The sequence below is a fragment of the Poecile atricapillus genome, chromosome 25 (genome assembly GCF_030490865.1).
Source record: "Poecile atricapillus isolate bPoeAtr1 chromosome 25, bPoeAtr1.hap1, whole genome shotgun sequence".
Lineage (NCBI taxonomy): Eukaryota > Metazoa > Chordata > Aves > Passeriformes > Paridae > Poecile > Poecile atricapillus.
Window position 1 is genome coordinate 6,124,143 of NC_081273.1, and position 17,258 is coordinate 6,141,400.

The 17,258-nt window shown below is 56.2% G+C and overlaps 1 protein-coding gene across 1 annotated transcript in view; it reads left to right on the forward strand.

The window, feature by feature from the left end:
* DSCAML1 (DS cell adhesion molecule like 1) overlaps positions 1-17,258 on the forward strand; it is a 92,516-nt gene that overhangs the window by 3,509 nt on the left and 71,749 nt on the right. Inside the window, exons 2-3 of the mRNA XM_058856979.1 lie at positions 4,545-4,862; positions 7,167-7,313. Of these exons, the coding sequence (XP_058712962.1) occupies positions 4,545-4,862; positions 7,167-7,313 (465 nt within the window). The remainder of the gene's footprint in view (positions 1-4,544; positions 4,863-7,166; positions 7,314-17,258) is intronic.

Here is a 17,258-nt window from a genome sequence, read left to right on the forward strand (position 1 = left end):
GGGAGGGAGCCTGGGGCCAGGCGTGCGTGGCCTCTGGTGTGTCCCCTTGCCCACCCCTCGTGCCCACTCGTTTGACCTCCCTGGGGACACGGTGCTGTCACTCTGGCTGGGAAATGTCACCAGATGTCCCCTTGGGACCTCGGGCGTTGTGTTCATCGTGGCCAAGGCACAGAGCTGGGCTCTGGAAGGGGAGGGAGAGGCCCTCACCTGTGGTCCCTGGGCTCGTTCCTCACCCCCAGAGCTGAGGGTCCCCAGGCTGGGGGGCTCGGGAGGTGGGGCAGGGCTGGGGGATGTCCAGCTCTGGGTTATCCCCTGTGTGGATGGTGTGGTGGGGCTGGTACCTGTCAGGAGCTGCTACGGGAGGTTCAGCAAGCAGGAATCCAGCCGGGAGAGCTTTTTTTTCCCAGGCAAGGGTTACAGCCTCAGCCTGGGTGCTGTCGTAATCGCTGGAGGTGGTTCAGGCCCTAATTTCCATGCAGATGCATTAAGGAGCAGGCGCTTGGAGCATGTTTGAGCCATGCCCTCACCCACAGAGGACCAGAGGCGGGTTCTCCTTTGCTCCCTCTTTGCTTTGTCGGGTCTGGAAGGACCGTGGTGCCCGAGCCAGAGGGGCTGTGCTGCCAGGGAGGGTGGGACTCGTGTGGCAGCCACATCGCAGTGCCAGGGCAGGGAAGATGCTCTGGCAGGTACCTGCCATCGTGCTGGGCACCAGCTGAGCGCCCCAGGCCCTGCCTGGCATTTCCTGACACGACTTCCACCCCCCTGAGGCGGGTTCCTGAAGGGCACAGAGTGAGGGAACCATGGCTTTAACCCTTTGGGTGGGGAGGTGACATCCCGGGAGGATGTGCTGCTCTCCCAGGCACCTCTGAGCTCCCCTTGGAAGGGACCAGCCTCGGCTGCTGCCCTCCTCATCCCTTCCATGGTGCTTGGAAGGGCCACGTCTCGCTCCACCAGCCCCAGGGTCACTCCCTTGGTTAGCAGAGGCTGCTGGGGGTGTCCTGGGATGAGGGTTTGGAGGAAGCTGGTTCCGGGGAGGCTGTTCCGAACGTGCAGGCAGCGTGTGATGGAGTTACTGTCCTCTCTTCAGCACGGAGGAGCGATCAGGACTTGCCACCTACCTGTGATTCCCAGCCCGGCGTGTGCCAAGCTTGGGTTCACTTTCTCCTTGAGCAGAGCAGGTGTCAAACACCCTTAATGAGAATAATAAATGAGCTGCGAGGTGGCCATTAGCCGGCTGCTGTGATCAGCATCCCCGCAGCCCGCCTCAGCCGGGGGCTGGGGAAACCCTGGCGGCTCCTCCAGCCCCTTTGGAGCCCCAGGGATGAGGATTTCCCTGGGGAGAGCCCTGGTGGCTCCTCACCAGCCTTGGAGGAGGGATAGGGTGGTCAGGTCAGACCACCAGCATCAGGGAGAGGGTCTCAGAAAAGCTGCTGCCAGTGGGGAGATGTGAGCTCCAGTCCGGTGCCTGCCCAGGGGATGGCATCAATCCCCTTGAAACACCAATTCTTCAGCATTTTCCCAGCTCTGTTTCCACCCAGCTAAAGGACCGTGCTCAGCTCTGAGGGACTTGCTGTCTTTGGGTGGGCTCGGGGCTGGCTGTGTGCTGCCAGCACAGGTGATGGACGTGCACGGAGAGCAGGAAAAGCCTCTTATCTCAGGAGGAAAAGCCCTGGCTGGCACGAAGCTGGTCCTTGTCTGAGACTGCTCCTAAATCTGCTCCTTCGAAAAGGATGGGCTCTTCCCTGGGGGGTTTTGTGCTGCTGGGCAGGACACACACCTGCACCTCTCCCAGAGAGGGTGACACATCCTGGGGACAGCTTGTGGCCCCTCTCTGGAGCAAGCAGCTGCTTGCAGAACAGCCCAGTGCTTTGCTGTGTCACTGGAGGTGCTGGAGTTTGGGAAGTCCAGCCACCGAGGCTTGTAAATATTCCACAGGGATGATAGCAAAATGACTTGCTTCTCCCAGCTCGAATAGAGATATTAATATTTCAATACCGCTAGGTTGTAATTTACCACAATTTAGGAAGATTGAGCTCTGATAACTTGAAGCAGAGCAGAGGCAGCCCGAGTGTCCAGCCCTGTGCTGGGCTCGGTGCAGCTCCCAGCTGGAGCCAGGCTGGGCTCCAGGCTGCATTCCCAGCAGAAACTCTTCCATCTCAGCTCCCCCAGCCTCCTCTCTTCAGGTTCATGTGAATTAATGCCCTCGATATGTAGGTTAGGGTCAGCACATCTGACCAGATGTGAGCAGTGATTTCTGGTTTAAAAATATTGCTGTGCTATTTCTAAATTTTTAATCTCTCCCAGTGATTTGGAGACAGTTTTATGAAACATGGAATTAGGATGGTGCTCAATGCTAAATGGTAAAGGAGATTATGGGGATTTAACTCTATACGTCTGTCACATAACTATTGCCAATCCCATAACCTCCATTTTCTATTAAAAATCCCTTTCCCCCTTTGACCTGAAAAAGCTTTATGGGTAATCTGAATTTCCCTGTTTATGAGGTATTTTTCCACTCCTCACCCCAGCCCCTCACCCGTCCAGCTCTGAATTCTCCTGGTGCTGCCAAGGATGAAGATGTTTCCCTGGCTCTGGGTGCTCCAGGAGCTTTCCCAAGCTGTAATGTGGGATCTGGGGAGAGATCCTGGATGGAGCACAGGGCACAGCCGGGTGTCCTTGGTCCAAAGCCAGGCTGAAGGTGGTTTTTGCTGTGCCCTGGCTCCAGCCATCTTCTGCTCAGCTCAGGCTTAGCCACAAATAGCTCCGTGCTGCTCGTGCAGGCTTTGTTTCCCTTCCTCTGCCTGCAAATGTGCGTTTTTTTCCCCTTTCATGTATTTGGGAGAAGCACTGCGCTGCTGGGATGAAGGGAAATGCTGATTCACGACGACAAACCAGCCTGGAGATGTCACAAAATGACATCTGCAGGGCCGAGCGGTGGCCCCGTGGCTCCGCAGAGGCTCGGCTGGAGCTCTGCTCCTCTGTCCGTCCGTCTTTGGTGCTTGTCAGCCAGGGAAGGAAAAATAAATGGCTTTGTCTCCTTCCACCTGTGTGTGGACACAGGGAATTGGTGAGTGGGGAGACAAGGAGATGATTTCATGACCTCTAAACTGGTTGTCTCATGTGGTGGCACAGCTGGACCTCACTGTCAGCTCATCCCTTCTGTGGCACAGAGGGCTCCCAGCGGGCACAGGAGGAAACCCGGACATTTTTGGGGATGATTCCGAGTGGCGCACACAGGGAGCAAGAGGAAGATGCTGGAAGAGGCACGAGGTTGTAATCCAGCTGGGAGAAGGATGGAGAGGACTCTGCTCCCAGAAGGGCTGAGGTGTCTCAGGGTGTCCCATCCTGAGCCAGTTGAGGATTGAGTTGGTGGCCCAGCTCTGAGGCAGGACAGACACTTGGCTGGAGAAGCTTGGCTTGGAGATGGAGCAACCATGGCCACTCAACCGGCTCTTCCCAGGGCGAGTGGCCGCCTCCGGAGCCGAGGCGTGCGGATGAGGCTTTCCTTCTCCCCCCTGCTGCCGTCCCCTCCTCCCCAAGTTAAGGAATCGAGGTCAGGGAGGGTCCCCCGTGGCTCGTTGTGAACCGGCGGCACGGTGCTGATCTGCTTATTGGCTCTGCGGCAGCACGGGCGTGCGCTCAGCCGCAGCTATTAATACACCCGCCGAGGGCCCTTCCCAGATCCCTGTCCTTCCGCCCACTTGGAAAGAGTGCAGCTAAAAAAAGAAAGCGGATCTAAGTGACTGGGGCCCTCCTCATCCTTATTTATAGCCAATTTCGCTGGCTTGGGTTGGGAAGGGGTGGTCCTGGAGAGCGGGAAGGAGGGACCGCAGGAGTTGGGTGCGGAGGTCCATTCTCTACTTCCCAAGAAGGGAAGTTCTGTTCTCCAGCGGTGAGAGCTGCTCCTGGACATGCAGGTGGCCACAAGCTCTGCCTGGACTGTGGCCAGAACCCACCTCAGGCCTGTGTGGATGGTGCAGGGATGCCCGGGAGCGGCTCAGGCTGAGGGCAGGGTGGGCCTGGGCTTCCCTCCCTGTGGCTCTGGGAGAGAGGAGCAGCTCTGACCCCGGTTTTCCAGCCCCTCTCCTGGTTGGGATGTGCTGGCAAGGGAGGCAGGGGAGGTGTCTGCCCTGCCTGGCAGTGATGTGCACTGGGTGTGCTGGCACTGCTGTGCTGGGGGTCCCGGGGCTGCTGGCTGGGGCTGCTCCGGGCTGGGAGCTCACGGAATGTCGAGGCTGGCAGGAGGAACAGCGCTGCTGCTCGTGTCCCCAGGGCTGTGGGTGCTCGGGGCCAGCCAGGCACCCCGGGGAAGGCTCGGGGTGTCCATGGGCCTGCACAGCCCCCGGCTGGCCACCGAGGTGCCTGTGATGTCTGATCCATGCTGGCAGCAGGAGCTCTGGGCTGTGAAGGTGGCCTGTGTGCTTCCAGCCGTGCAGCTCCTGCACTCCCCTGCTCCTCCACATGCAGGGCTCGGGGGGTCTGTGTGCCACCAGGTGATCCCTGCAGTGACCCCCCCGCCCTCGTGGCCTCTGCTTTGTCCACAGCACACGCTGAAGATGTTGGAACCAGCCTCTACTTTGTGAACGACTCCCTGCAGCAGGTCACCTTCTCCAGCACAGTGGGGGTGGTGATCCCCTGCCCGGCAGCAGGGTCACCCAGCGCCGTCCTTCGGTGGTACCTGGCCACAGGTGACGACATCTACGATGTGCCCCACATCCGGCATGTCCATGCCAATGGGACTTTGCAGCTCTACCCCTTCTCGCCATCAGCCTTCAATAGCTTTATCCACGACAACGACTACTTCTGCACCGCAGAGAACTCGGCTGGCAAAATCAGGAGCCCAAATATCCGTGTTAAAGCAGGTAGGAGCTCCCTGTGGGCGTTGCACCAGGGGCTGATTTCCCCCTGCTCTGCCCATCCAGTGCAGAACCAGGGCTGCTGTACTGGGTTCTTGCAGCAGGATGGAGCAGGGCAGAGCGTTGGGTGTCTGGAGAACACGGTGTGGCTGCAGCCTGGTGGCAGGAGAGTTCCTCTCCCCTTGAACCGGGATGGTCTCACCCAAGCACTTACAGAGGCTTTTTGCAGCTGTGGGAGGGGCTGGGCCACATCTGGCCATGCTGGGGTCCCCCTCAGTGTCCCACAGCCCAGTTCCCACTGCAGCACCCAGCCTCAGCTTGCCAAGGCTTATTAAGAATAAAAAAAAAAAAAAAAGAAAAAAAGAAAAATAAATAAAAAGGAGGAATATGGCAAAGAGCTGATTCCAAAAGCCATTATAGTAAATTATTGACCAGGCTGAGGAGGGCTAATAGCCCAGGAATGGCTTCATTATGTAACCTATTAAAAGTGGGGCTAGCAGAGGGAACGTGACAGAAGTGACTACAGGGTTTTTTATTTTAATGCCTTGTACTGTGGAGTAAATTGGTATTAACCCCCTTCTGCAGAGTGAATTATTTACCAGCACTCTCGGGTTACCTATAAACCACAGCATGGTGGAGGAGCAGATGGGGTGCAGTAAATGTGGAGCTGCTGCTCTCCTCATGTGGGCACAGCGGGGTTGGCTCTGCTGAGATCCCAGAGAGGGAATCCTGGCCCTCATCCCCTCTCCATCCAGGACTGAACTGTCCCTGCTGTTGGGCTGGGAGCTCAGCCTCTCTCTGTTAGCAGGAGATGTGGATCCAGTGGGGCCTCCAGGATGTCTCCAGCTCCTGGAGCTGCCCTGGCTTTCTGGCAGTGGCAATGGTTGTGGAACGTTCCCCAGCTGCTGCTCCCTCCTGGCCATCCCACATCCCAGTCACTCTCCAGTGCTTCCCAATGGCAGTGCAGCACAGAGAACCAGTTACAGCTGGAGGAAGCAAGCAATTAAATAAAATGCTGCAGAAACTGAAAATATGAGGGGGGAAAAAAAAAAATCTCTGGAAGTCTTGGGAAAGCTGTTGGCGACCACATGGAGCAGATTTCTCCAGCCAGGGGAGAGGTTTAAGTGGGCTGGGTGTGGTTGGGTGTTGCCCTCCTGGGGGTTATTTCCAGGCAGGAAAAGCCTGGAGCCCTGGCTGTGGGGCTGGCACAGGTCAGGGACACAGTGGGGCTGTGCCCAGGGTCTGCTCCCAGCTGCGGTGCTCGTGGTGGCAGGGAACATCCAGGATGCTCCTCGTGGTCCCTGCTGGCCTTTAAAGCCTGTGAATAAACCTCAGCTCCAGGTGATTAAGGAAGCTTTTGCTGGTTAATCTGCTTTGGCGCTGCAGCCCCTTTCCGCAGCGGCTTCTTGCCGTGCCCTGGTGGCACATCTCTGAGCAGGGAGCCCTGAGAGCGCAGGGAGCCAGGCTGGAAATGCTGCCACGCTCCCACTGCTGGCTCAGCTGTGCCAGGTGTGGGACACAATGCCCACAGCAACTTCCCACTCAGGGAAACACCTTCCTCTTGGGGCTGCTGAGGGCTTTGTTGAGCTGCTCCTGCTCTGGCCAGCTGTCAGATGACAAAGTGAGAGTGCATTTATCATGGTGGCAATCATGTCCGTGTCCTACAGGGCACAATTATTGTCACAGTAAAAAGGGAGCTTAAATGTCAGGAGTTTGTGGTCTCTGTCTTGCTGGAGCTGGTGACATCTCTTTGTCTTGCTGGAGAGGCTGAGGTGGGTCCAGCTCACCCAGCGGGTGCTCCTGGAGCATTGCTGCTGGTCCAGGGAGCAGCACGGAGCTGTCAGAGGGATGTGCATCTCCCTGGGAAATAGGCACACTCTGGGAACGTGTGGCACAGCTGGGAAATTTGTCATCTGTTTGCCTTAAACATGCCTGCAGTGGCTTTAGGAGGGTCCCAGGCTCTGCCTCATGGGCTGTCTCTCCCAGGATGTGTTTTCTGCATCCAGAGGTGAAATGCACATTACAGCTACAAAATGGCCTTGGTCCCCACACTGAGTCTGGCAAGCTCAGGTGGCGCTGGGGACTGGGGCAGGTCCCAGCAGCAGCACCTGGGCCAGATGTCCCTCTGTCCCAAGCCTGGCACCGCGTTCCCCTGTGGAGAATCCCTTCCTTTTCCCGGGAAGGTGTTTGGGAAGGAAGCAGCGTGTGGCTGGGTGGGCTGGTTTGTTTGGGAAACGTGGGATTCTAGCAAAAGGAAGTGTGTTTTCCTCCAGCACTGTCATGCTACCAACCATCTGCTTTCCTCCACAGTTTTCAGGGAACCGTACACCGTTCGGGTGGAGGACCAAAGGTCGATGCGTGGAAACGTGGCTGTTTTCAAGTGCCTCATCCCCTCTTCAGTGCAGGAATACGTTAGCGTTGTATCCTGGGAGAAAGACACTGTTTCTATCATCCCAGGTAAGAGATGAGCACCTGTTCTCTTGGAAATCTGACCTGCTTTGCCATGCGTGACATTTGCTGTCGTGGAGGGTCTGGTTTTGGCTTGTTCTCAGTGCCTGTGCTGCTCAGCAAAGGCTTTGATTGGTGATTTTGCAGCTCCAGGCTGGAGAGCGCTGCTGGTGTGAGCAGAAGTGTGGTGTCCAGGTCTCCTGGCTGCTCTGGCCATGTGTCCCTAGGGTGAGGGATGCTCTGTGTCATTTTGGCAGCACTCGTGCCTTGTCCTGGTTTCTGCAGGATGCACTGGGTACCTGGCACTGGTGCTTGGACAACATGGACAGCACCTGCCTGTGCCACCCGTGCCTGACTCCTGGGGCTGGTGTTTGTCTTGTCAGGATGATGCTCCAGTCAAAATTCCGCCTTTCCCTGTGAATTTTCGTAACTGATTTGACCACGGGGAAAGGAACTTGGTAAAAATGCCATGATCTCCCTTTTGCCTGTGATGGAACCTGCCTGGCCTGCCTGTCCCATGTCCCTGCCTCATAGCCTGCTCCACATCCCACTCAGAGCTGCCCCCCACGTGTGGATGGGCCAGGGACAGCATCGCTCACCTCTGCACAGGGACTCTGCAGGCCCAGGAGTTTTTCCCCAGGTATTTCCCTGTGATTTTTTGGCAGGTGTTCCTGCCTGGCTGTGGCAGGTTGTGGGCACAGCCTGGGGCCAGCTCCGTGTCCCCATGTTCCGGGGTGACCCCGTGGCTCCTCCGCGGAGCCGCTATCGATGGCAGCGCTGGCTGCCCGGCGCAGCGTGTGCGAGCTGCTGGCAAAGCAATCAATAACTGCTTCCCCCGGGGGATCCAGAGGGAATTAAAGGATTTTGCCCAAAGTGAGTGCTCTGCGCTTGATATTTGCTCACAGGTCAGAAAGTCCCAGTGCTCCTCCACATCTCATCACTGCCACGGGGAGCGGAGCCAGCGGGGCTGGGGCTGGCAGGAGGAGCTGGAGGAGCAAAGTGCTTCACCTGGAGGGGGTGGCCTGTTCTCCTGGGGGCTGTGGTGGCTCTTGCTGGTGGGGTGTGCCCCCTGAGTGAGGCCAGGGCACTGAGGCAGCACAGCCCATGTGCCTGGAGGTGGTACCTGGGCAGGCACCCTTGGGAGGGGACGGGCTGGCACGGTGCCCTTGCCAGCCTTTCTGTGGATGTGGGAACACGAGCTGGGGTTCTGTGCGCTGGGAGGGAGTGAGGAGATCCTGGTGCCCATCCCTGGGGCACTGAGCTGCTCTCCTGCTGCTCCTGATGCATTTTGGGCAATGCAGGTGATGCTCTCCCCGCTGTGGGCTGCTGCCTTTGTTGAGTGGGGCTGGAGGTCCATCAGCAGGACAGCCTGGGCTGTTGTTTCCTCTGTGGTTTGGGAATCCTTTGGTCTGGGATTCTGGAGCGTGGCGCCCGTGTGGCCGGCGGGCTCAGCAGCGGGTTTGCCAACTGAGCATCCGTGCACTCGCGTGATCTTAACCAGACTTGTTCCCAAGTTTGCTGTGGCAGTGGATTTTTTAATATGATGATTTAATTAGGGTGGAACGATTTTAACATTCTAAAACAATAATTACCCTAAAGACAGAACATATAAATTGTGTTACAGTGCAGAGTCAACACAAGCAAACATGTTTTGCCGTTGGATTACAAATATAGTATCTGCCTGAAGCTTTTTTTTGTTGTTGTTGCTGGTGTGTTAGAGCTAAAATTGGCTTTGCTGTTACCAAAAATATGTTTTTCCCTGACCTCTGCTGAACCTCTGCATCTGCCCTGATTCTGAGTGAGGAGGATGAGGGGAGGGAAGGGGGTGGAGGTGAGGAGGGCTGGGGTGTGGTGCTGCGGTCCCTGCTGCTCACAGCGCTGGTGTCTGCCTGGTGTGACACGGCCGTGCAGGAGGGCAGGGCTGTGCCAGGACTGCAGCACCTGAGCTGTGCTCACGGTGCCCTTCTCTGCTGTCTCCAGCACGCCAAACCCGTCGCTTTCCCCAAAACTTTGCTCTAGTGCTCCCAGTGGAAGGCTGGGCATCTTCCCAGCAGCTCGAGGTGCGGCAGGGGAGGAACAGTCCTGACGTGCAGAGCAGGGACAATCTCCATCCAGCTTCTTGGTGGCACAAAGCTCTTTTTAAGTGACTGTTGTCATAGTAAATGTCTTTCCCCCAACCAAACCTGCAGCTGAGAAATAGGGGCAGTGAGTGTTTCCCCTGGGGCTGCTCTTGTGGACTCAACCTCTGCCTCCATCCGTGGCTGGGGGGAACCTTTTGTGAGCTTTCTCAGGTTTTAGGAAGAAATTCTTCTCTGGCACAGGTTGTCCAGAGCAGCTGTGGCTGCCCCATCCCTGGCAGGGTCCAAGGCCAGCTTGGACAGGGCTTGGAGCAACTTGGGACAGTGGAAGGTGTCCCTGCCCATGGCAGGGGGAGGAACAAGATGGACTTTAAGGTCTCTTCCAAGACAAATTGTTCTTTAATTCTATGACTGAATCATCTTTTTTTTTATTAATTGGGATTACAGGGCTCTCAACCTCTCACATTTTTTCAGCCAAACCTTGTTGCTCTTTTGGTGGGTGCAGAATCTTGGTGGTGCCACGCTGGCAAGAGCCCAGCTGGAGCTGCTGCCTCCGTCACCGGGGCTTGGGTGATGAGTTGTGCTGTTTGGTTAACTTGGCAACACCGTAACCTACCCCAAAATCAAAGATAAGCTCTTTATGGCAGGTTATCCCGCACGTAAATCATCATTAGTGCAGCTCATTTTTGTTTAGTGCCCACCTGACTGTGCTGCCGTGTGTTTAGAGAAGTCAAGGGTTGCGGAGAAATTACAGGGTTTTCAAAAACCCATTTGCCTTGCTGGTGTTCACATCAGAATCAATCTTGCCTCGTGTTCCAGCCTTGCCACAGACACAGCTGTGACAAGAGCGGGCCTGGGGGGACAATCACACCTCAAACTCAGCTGCTCCTGGTGCATCTTGGTGTGTGTTTGAGGTGCTGGCTGGGAGCACAGCAGCCCAGCAGAGAGTTTTACACATCCTTCACCCCTTTTCCATGGAGTGAGAAAATCCTGCTGGAACATGCTTTAAGAACTTGGTGTTGTAAACAGCTTTATTTCCATTATTTTATTATTATTTCCTGTGGTGGTGGCAGTGTGCAGGTGTGTGGCACTCCTGGGGTGCCTGTCCAGCTGCAGTTTGCAAAAACAACACGGGGAGCTACTCCTGACACCACAAAGTGGGGTTTGAGCGGTTTCAGCCCCTCCTCAGCTGTTGCAAGGTGTTCATCTGGGCACTGCTTGGCTTTTGTGACCCTCTGAGCACACAGGTGCCCGTGGACCCGCACCCAGAGCGTCCCCCAGCTGCCTCAGGGATGTCACTGTGTCCAGCTGTGCCTTGCTGGGCACAGATGTCGCCTGTCCAGGCTGTGCCAGTGGGAAAAGCAGCCCTGGGGCTGGCGAGGGCAGTGGGATTTGGAGGCAGTGAGCCTTACCAGCCTGGAAAACCCAGAGCTGAGCTGTTATTTGCTGCTTCAGTGTTTTGTGCTTGATAGGCTGTGTTGGAAAAAATCTAAATGGAGCACTTGTCAAGGTACCAGCGTTTCTAAGGGTGCTGCCTTTGTCACCAGCCTAATACAAATCCTCTGAGGGCTCTGCAGATGAGGATGTACTTAGTCACTGGTTATCCACAAAGCCTTTTTTCTGGAAAGCAAAACGTAAAGCTTGCCAGAAGGAAGGAGCTGAAAAAAAAAAAAAAAAAAAAAATTGAGTTCTGTGAAGTTTTAGAGGTGTTTGTGTTGTGGGCTGAGCCTTTCAGGAGTTTCCAAAATATCTCTGCCTGAGTTAATCTGTTTGTGGTGCTGCAGCTGGGAGCTTCACTTGACCTGCCTGGACTTCTCTGTCCCATCCTCGGGTGTCCTCAGGGCTGGTTCTGGGGTCTTTAAACTCCTCTCAGCAGCTCTTTAGTGGTGTGGACAATGAAAGGGCAGCAGCTTCCCCTTGATCCCCCCAAAAATGTTCACTGTCCTCTGCTGCACCTCGCCACTGCTGAGCTTTTTTTCTCTGAAACTGCAGAAGTGGACCTGCACTCAAATCCCACTGTAATCCATCCTGGGACGTGGTGGGGACAGGGATGAGGCAGGAGGCTGGATTTCTGGGGTTTCTGGGGTTTCTGGGGTTTCTGGGGTTTCTGGGCACAGCATTTCCCCCTGGGTGAGTGCAGAGGGGCACGGGGGGGATGATCCAGGACCCAGATAATTGGCATTGTCCTTGTGTCAATGGGCTCATTCTGGGGAACATCAGGCTCCCGTTCCTGGGGAAAAGCTGGGAGCTGGGACAGAATAAACACGGCGAGGCCAGAGGCTGCCCTTGTTTGTGTGCTGGGCATGGCGGGGAGCTTTGGGGCAGAGAGGGCTTGCTGAAGGTCGGTGTTTTGGCTGGGTTCGGCCCGAGTGTGGGGTGGCCCCGGCTGGTTTATGGCAGGAGCCGTGAGCTGGAGCTTGCCTGGCCCGAGGCCACCCCGCTGCCGTGTCCCCGCTGTCACCTGCGGGCTGGGCTGGGAGCAGAGAGAGGAGGGAGCCGGCTGTCCCCGCCTGCCCTGCTCCCTCCCGGTGTGTGCAGGGAGCAATCCCCGCTCTGGCACTCCGGGAGGGACCGCTGGGCACAAGGCTCGTCCTTTTCACTCGGCTTTTGTCACTTGTGGCCGGGCAGAGCCGCAGCGCGGAGCCGCCTGATGTGATGGGAGCGAGCGGCGTCCTCTCCTTCCCTGGCTGCGGGGACAGCAAAACCTTTTCCCCTGTCGGCCTCGAGATCTCCAAAGGTGTCCTGGCTTCTCCCCCACCCCTTGCCACCCTCTCTGGCTGCGACATGTGCCCAGACCTGTTACAGAGGGAAGTAGCTCCAGGCGTTATTCTCACCAAGTGGGGTGAGATTCTGTCTGAAATCATTTCATCCTTCCCCAGAGACTTGGCGTGAATTTTATCTAATCGCCATGGCAACAGATAAAAAAAGGTGTGAGCACATCTCCTTTTGCTGTGATAATTCAGATTTATATATTCAGATCAGATTGGAGTTAGAGATTTTAAAAGGAGCAGATGCAGCAGAAGGTGTGACTGCAAATAATGTGGCGAGAACGTTTGATGATCCTGCCCTTTAAGAGGGGAGAGCGCTTTCCCGCAGGTTTTTTTGGAATATAATTATTCCATCAAATCCACTTTAACAAGGACTCATTATAGCCCTGATAATGCAGAGTCACGTTGGAGACAATCTCCACACGCATGCACACACGGCACACGCAGGGACCACAACAAGTAAACAGCAGCCTGCGAGCAGCCGGGCGCTGCCAGCACTGAGGTGGCACCTCCTGGAGCCCCGATCCCGCTGGCTCCGAGCCTCCCCAGCCCTGCAGCAGGGCCCAGCTGAGGATTTGGGGACACTGAGCTGTCCCAAGCTGTTGGCAGCTTTCGCTGCGCTGTGGCAGCGTCTGCAGGAAAGGGAAGATTTGGCTGAGAGCAGAGAAAGGGATCGCAGACTCATGGGATGGTTTGGGCTAGAAGGGACCTCAGACCATCTCATCCCACCCCTGCCACGGCCAGGGACACCTTCCACTGTCCCAGGTGGCTCCAAGCCCCGTCCATGCTGACACTTGCAGGATTCCTGGCACAGCTGTGCCCTGTGCCTTTAGTGCTCCTCCAGCCCCCAGGGAAGGGAGGAACGGCGAGCTGGGGATGGGATGGATGCCTGAGGGTCTGCAGATCCCACGGGAGGCAGGTGGGCTGTGAATCTCTTCCTGGAGTGCAGAGAGGAGGAGGAGGAGGAGATCAGCTGGAGGGGACACATGGAGGAAGGGTCTGCTGGCTCTCCTGAGTCCCAGGGTGACTCTGCCTGCTGGGATTCACTGTTCCTGTCACACTGAATGGCACACGGAGCTTTTCCAGGCAATGGCCAGGAAGCTGGAGAGAAGAGGGAGTTCTCCTTGAGCACCCCACTGGTGGCATGGGGAGAAGGGGAGTGGTGTGGGCAGGACCATGGGGCTGATGGACCTTAGAGCTGTCTGGGCTTCCCTGGAGTCCCTTGGGGACTCGTGGAGATTGTGCCACACATCCCTGTGAGAGGATTCTGTGCTGAGCACCTGCTCCTGGAGAGGGCTGCTGGGCACAGCTCACACTGGAGCTGAGCTCTGTAAGGAAACCTGGTGCCTCACATGCCTCGTGCACCCTGCTGAACCCAGGACCCTCCTACCTGCCCCCAAAACCCAGCCTGGAGCATCCAGGTCCTTGCAGAATCACAAGGACCATGCTCTTGTCTCCCTGGTCACAGGGCACTTGCTAAATTCTAATGCTTTTGTGCATTTTAAGGACTTGCCTGCTGGTGGAGAGCTGAAATCCTCTGGGATGGGAGTTTCTGTAAGGCACTGGAGCAGCTCAGGCTGAGGCTGGGCTCATGCACTGGGCAGGACAATGTGGCTGCTGGGCACAGGGGACTGGGGGGCTCTGCATGGGGGTGCAACCCACGATCAGCCGTGGGCCACCTCACCTGAGGGGTTCTTGGGAGTGACCCCTCTTTCCTGGAGTGCTCTGCAGGCTGCTACCAGCCTGATGGGCTTGGGATGCTCCAAAATCTGCTTGGAAATCCTAGAACAGAACAGAAACACAGAACATCCTGAGCTGGAAGGGATTCACTGAGATCCAGCTCGTTGCTCTGCACAGGACAGCCCTGAGAATCATCCCAATAAAATGCCAGAGCCAGCTCTGAGAAATGGGTTTGCTGGAACGTGCAGGCTCTCCACCCAGCCCCAATCTTTGTCCTTTTATACCTCTATTTAAATGTCATCCACGAGAGAGAAGCCGCTGCTGGCTCCTGCCCTGCTGCCCCAGGTCTCCCCTGGGAGCGCAGCCTGCCCGGGCAGTAATTGCTACAGCAAAGCCAAGTGATGTGAGAGCTGTACAGGTCAAACCTCTTCCCAAACCGCATGTTTGTGTGAGCCTGAGCCGCCTGCCCCCGGGGCCTGCGAGGGACAGGAGCTGCAGCCGAGCTGAAGTCACCACATCTTGTGGTGTGCGGGGCCAGCTCATCCCAAAGCGGGCTGGGGGCTCGTGGACAGGGCTGGGGGTGGTGTGGGTCTGCGTCTTCCTCCCCCTCCTCCCCGTGCAGCCGTGCACATCCCCAGATGCAGAAACAATCACGGTCATTATTCCTGCCATGGTGACAGTGACAGTGGCAGAGATGCCAGCTTCCTCACACAGACGGCTTTATTTCATCTCCTCTGTTTTTCAAAGCCTCTTTCATTTTGTATGAGGAGACAGATGTGAAGGGCTGCAGGCTGATAAATTCTGCTGTCTTATGAAAAGAGAGGGTGGGTTTTTGTTGTGGTTGCTGCTCTTCCTCCCTCCCTCCCTCCCCAGCTCCCTCCCAGCCACCTCTTGCTGTCGAGGATGCTCCCTGCTCCAGGCATGGCACACATGGCACACATGGCACACATGGCACACATGGCACACATGGCTGGGTCCCCAGGGCTGGGTTTTGGGTGCAGAACCCGGGGTTGTGGTGATGGGCACCTGGCTGGAAAAACCTGGTTGGAAGGAAAGGAAGCTGGTGGTGCAGCTGCCTCCCAAAACACCACAGCCATGGTGGGGAGGAGCTGCTCCTGGCTGTGGAGCCCGGGCTAAGCCTCCCCAGGGGGTACAACCCAAATCCTCGCCCTTCATGTGACAGCCCCGGGGTTGTGAGGTCAGGGATGTGCTGTGGGATGGGGAGGGAGCAGCCAGCACCCCTCTGTGGGGCTGTTGGAAGTCTCTGCCCTGTTCCTTCTTGGAGCAGCGTGGTTCCAGTGGCCAGTGGAATCTGCCCTGTGTGACACCAGGGGTCCCAGTGCAGCCCCCCTCCCTCCCCTCCTGCTCTGCTGACGATAGTTCAAGTTTAAAAATAAATTGCTCCATCTTTAATTGCGGTTTAAATAACTGCTTCATTTTTATTTAAATGTGGCTCTGCAAGGCTTGGAGAACAATTAGGAGAAAATACAGGGCATTGCTCTGGTGCATGTGTTCAAGCATATAATTAATTTTTTTTATTACACTGATGTTTGCCGAATCTGGAAAAAGATCTTATTGTTCCTCTTGATTCAGTCACGCAGAGGATCTACAAATACACCAGCCGTTTCAGGACTCCATTTCACAAGCCCTGGTGCTGACAGGCTCAGGGGAGGCTCCTGGGGTCCCTGCCCTCGGCCGTGGGGTCTGCAGCCCTAAAGAGGGGTGGGCTGCTCGGGGTCTGGAGCCTGCAGGGCCCCCCTGGTGCCAGCCTGGTGACTGCTGGATGTGTCCTCAGCCCCTTCTGGAGGATTTTGATGCTACCCCAGGGGCTCAGCAGGGTGAGGGTTTGTGCTTTTTGGCAATGAGTGGTGTTAAAAGGCGGCTCCATGGCTGGAGGATGTGGAGTGAAACCTGGAGAAGGCTCGGCGTGACCCAGGATCGAGCTGCCCATTCAGGACTGTAAATCTCATTCAGAGTCGATAGGGATTAGGTTCCTAAGTGCCCGACATTGCTAAAGTGCTTCTCAAAGTGCTGCTCGTTGAGGGCTGGGAGGAAGCTGCATGTGATCTGGCGGGCTCTAAGCTTATCAGTCAAAGGTGCTTTGCTTGGTGACAGAAGCCACTTGTGGTAAACAAGCTGCTGGCCCTTTGGACCCCTGACAATCTTTTAACCATTTATTAAAGCAGCTATGAGCTCTTCTTGGAAATGAAATCTTAATAGCGAGCGTGGCAGAGATTTTTCACAGATGGCAGCACTGCCAAAAGCAGGCATTCAAGAAAACATTCATCAAAAACATTCATTTCTTTCAAAAAGAAATTGACGTTTATAGCGTAGACAAATTTGGGACTCATTTGCTTTGCCTTTCAGTTTCGGGATTTTTAGAGGTCACGTTTTTCTGCACCTTCGAGGGTTAGAAACTGGTGTTATTTTTAACTGGAAACTGAGATTCTCGTGTGACATGTCACCAGGAAATGGGGCATGTGGAGAGGCTGGGCTATGGCAGGACCCGTACAGCCCCGGGGGATCTGCAGGGGATCACAGAATTGTGGAATATTCTGATTTGGAAGGGACCCACAAGGACCATCAAAGTCCTGGTCCTGCACAGACACCCCAACAATCCCACCCCGGGCCTGGGAGCGTTGTCCAAGCGCCCCTGGAGCTCTGGCAGCCTTGGGGCTGTGCCCACCCTCCCCTGGCTGTGCTGCAGGGGCTCCAGGCCGTGCCCTGAGCCGTGGGCTCTGTTTTTGCATGCAGACCCTCCCTGGGGTGGGATGGTGCCCAGCTGGCCCTCCCGGTGATGGTGAGGATGGCAGGGCCCAGTGGGAGCTGTGTTCCCTGGCAGGATGAGGCAGGGAGCTTCCACAGGCCCTGGAGAGCACCTCTGGCACCCCACCCCACCCTCACCCTTTGGGAAGGATGGGGGTGCCCTCCCTCCTTAAAAAGCCAGAAATTCCCTTAAGAGGGAGCAATTCATTCGCAGCTCATCTCCATTTCATCTGAAGGCTGCACCACGCTGGGTTTCAGCCTTGTTATGTTTTCTCTTGAGCAATACCTTTTATTTCTGCAGTGTTTAATATTCCTTTCCAGAGCCTCCGTTGCCTGTTCTGGGTCTTTCCACTGAAAGCAGCTTTAAAACTATAATTTTTCGTGGCTGAGCATGTCACAACCAGCTGGGTCCTCTTTGCTTGAGTGCTGTCGCCCCTCCCCATCCTCCCCGTGCCCGCTCTTCCCTCCGTGCCAGGCATCCCTAGCGAGGGGTACCCTTCACAGGCAGTCTCAGCTTGAGGAGAAGTGGTTTCTCTTGCCCAAGCCAGCCTGGTGCTCAGAGCTTGGCACTGTGCAGGGCTGTAAATGCTGTCATGGGGCTGGGGAAGCAGATGGTGGTGCAGGCACGGAGATCATCCCTGTGCTGGTCAAGGGGAAGGATG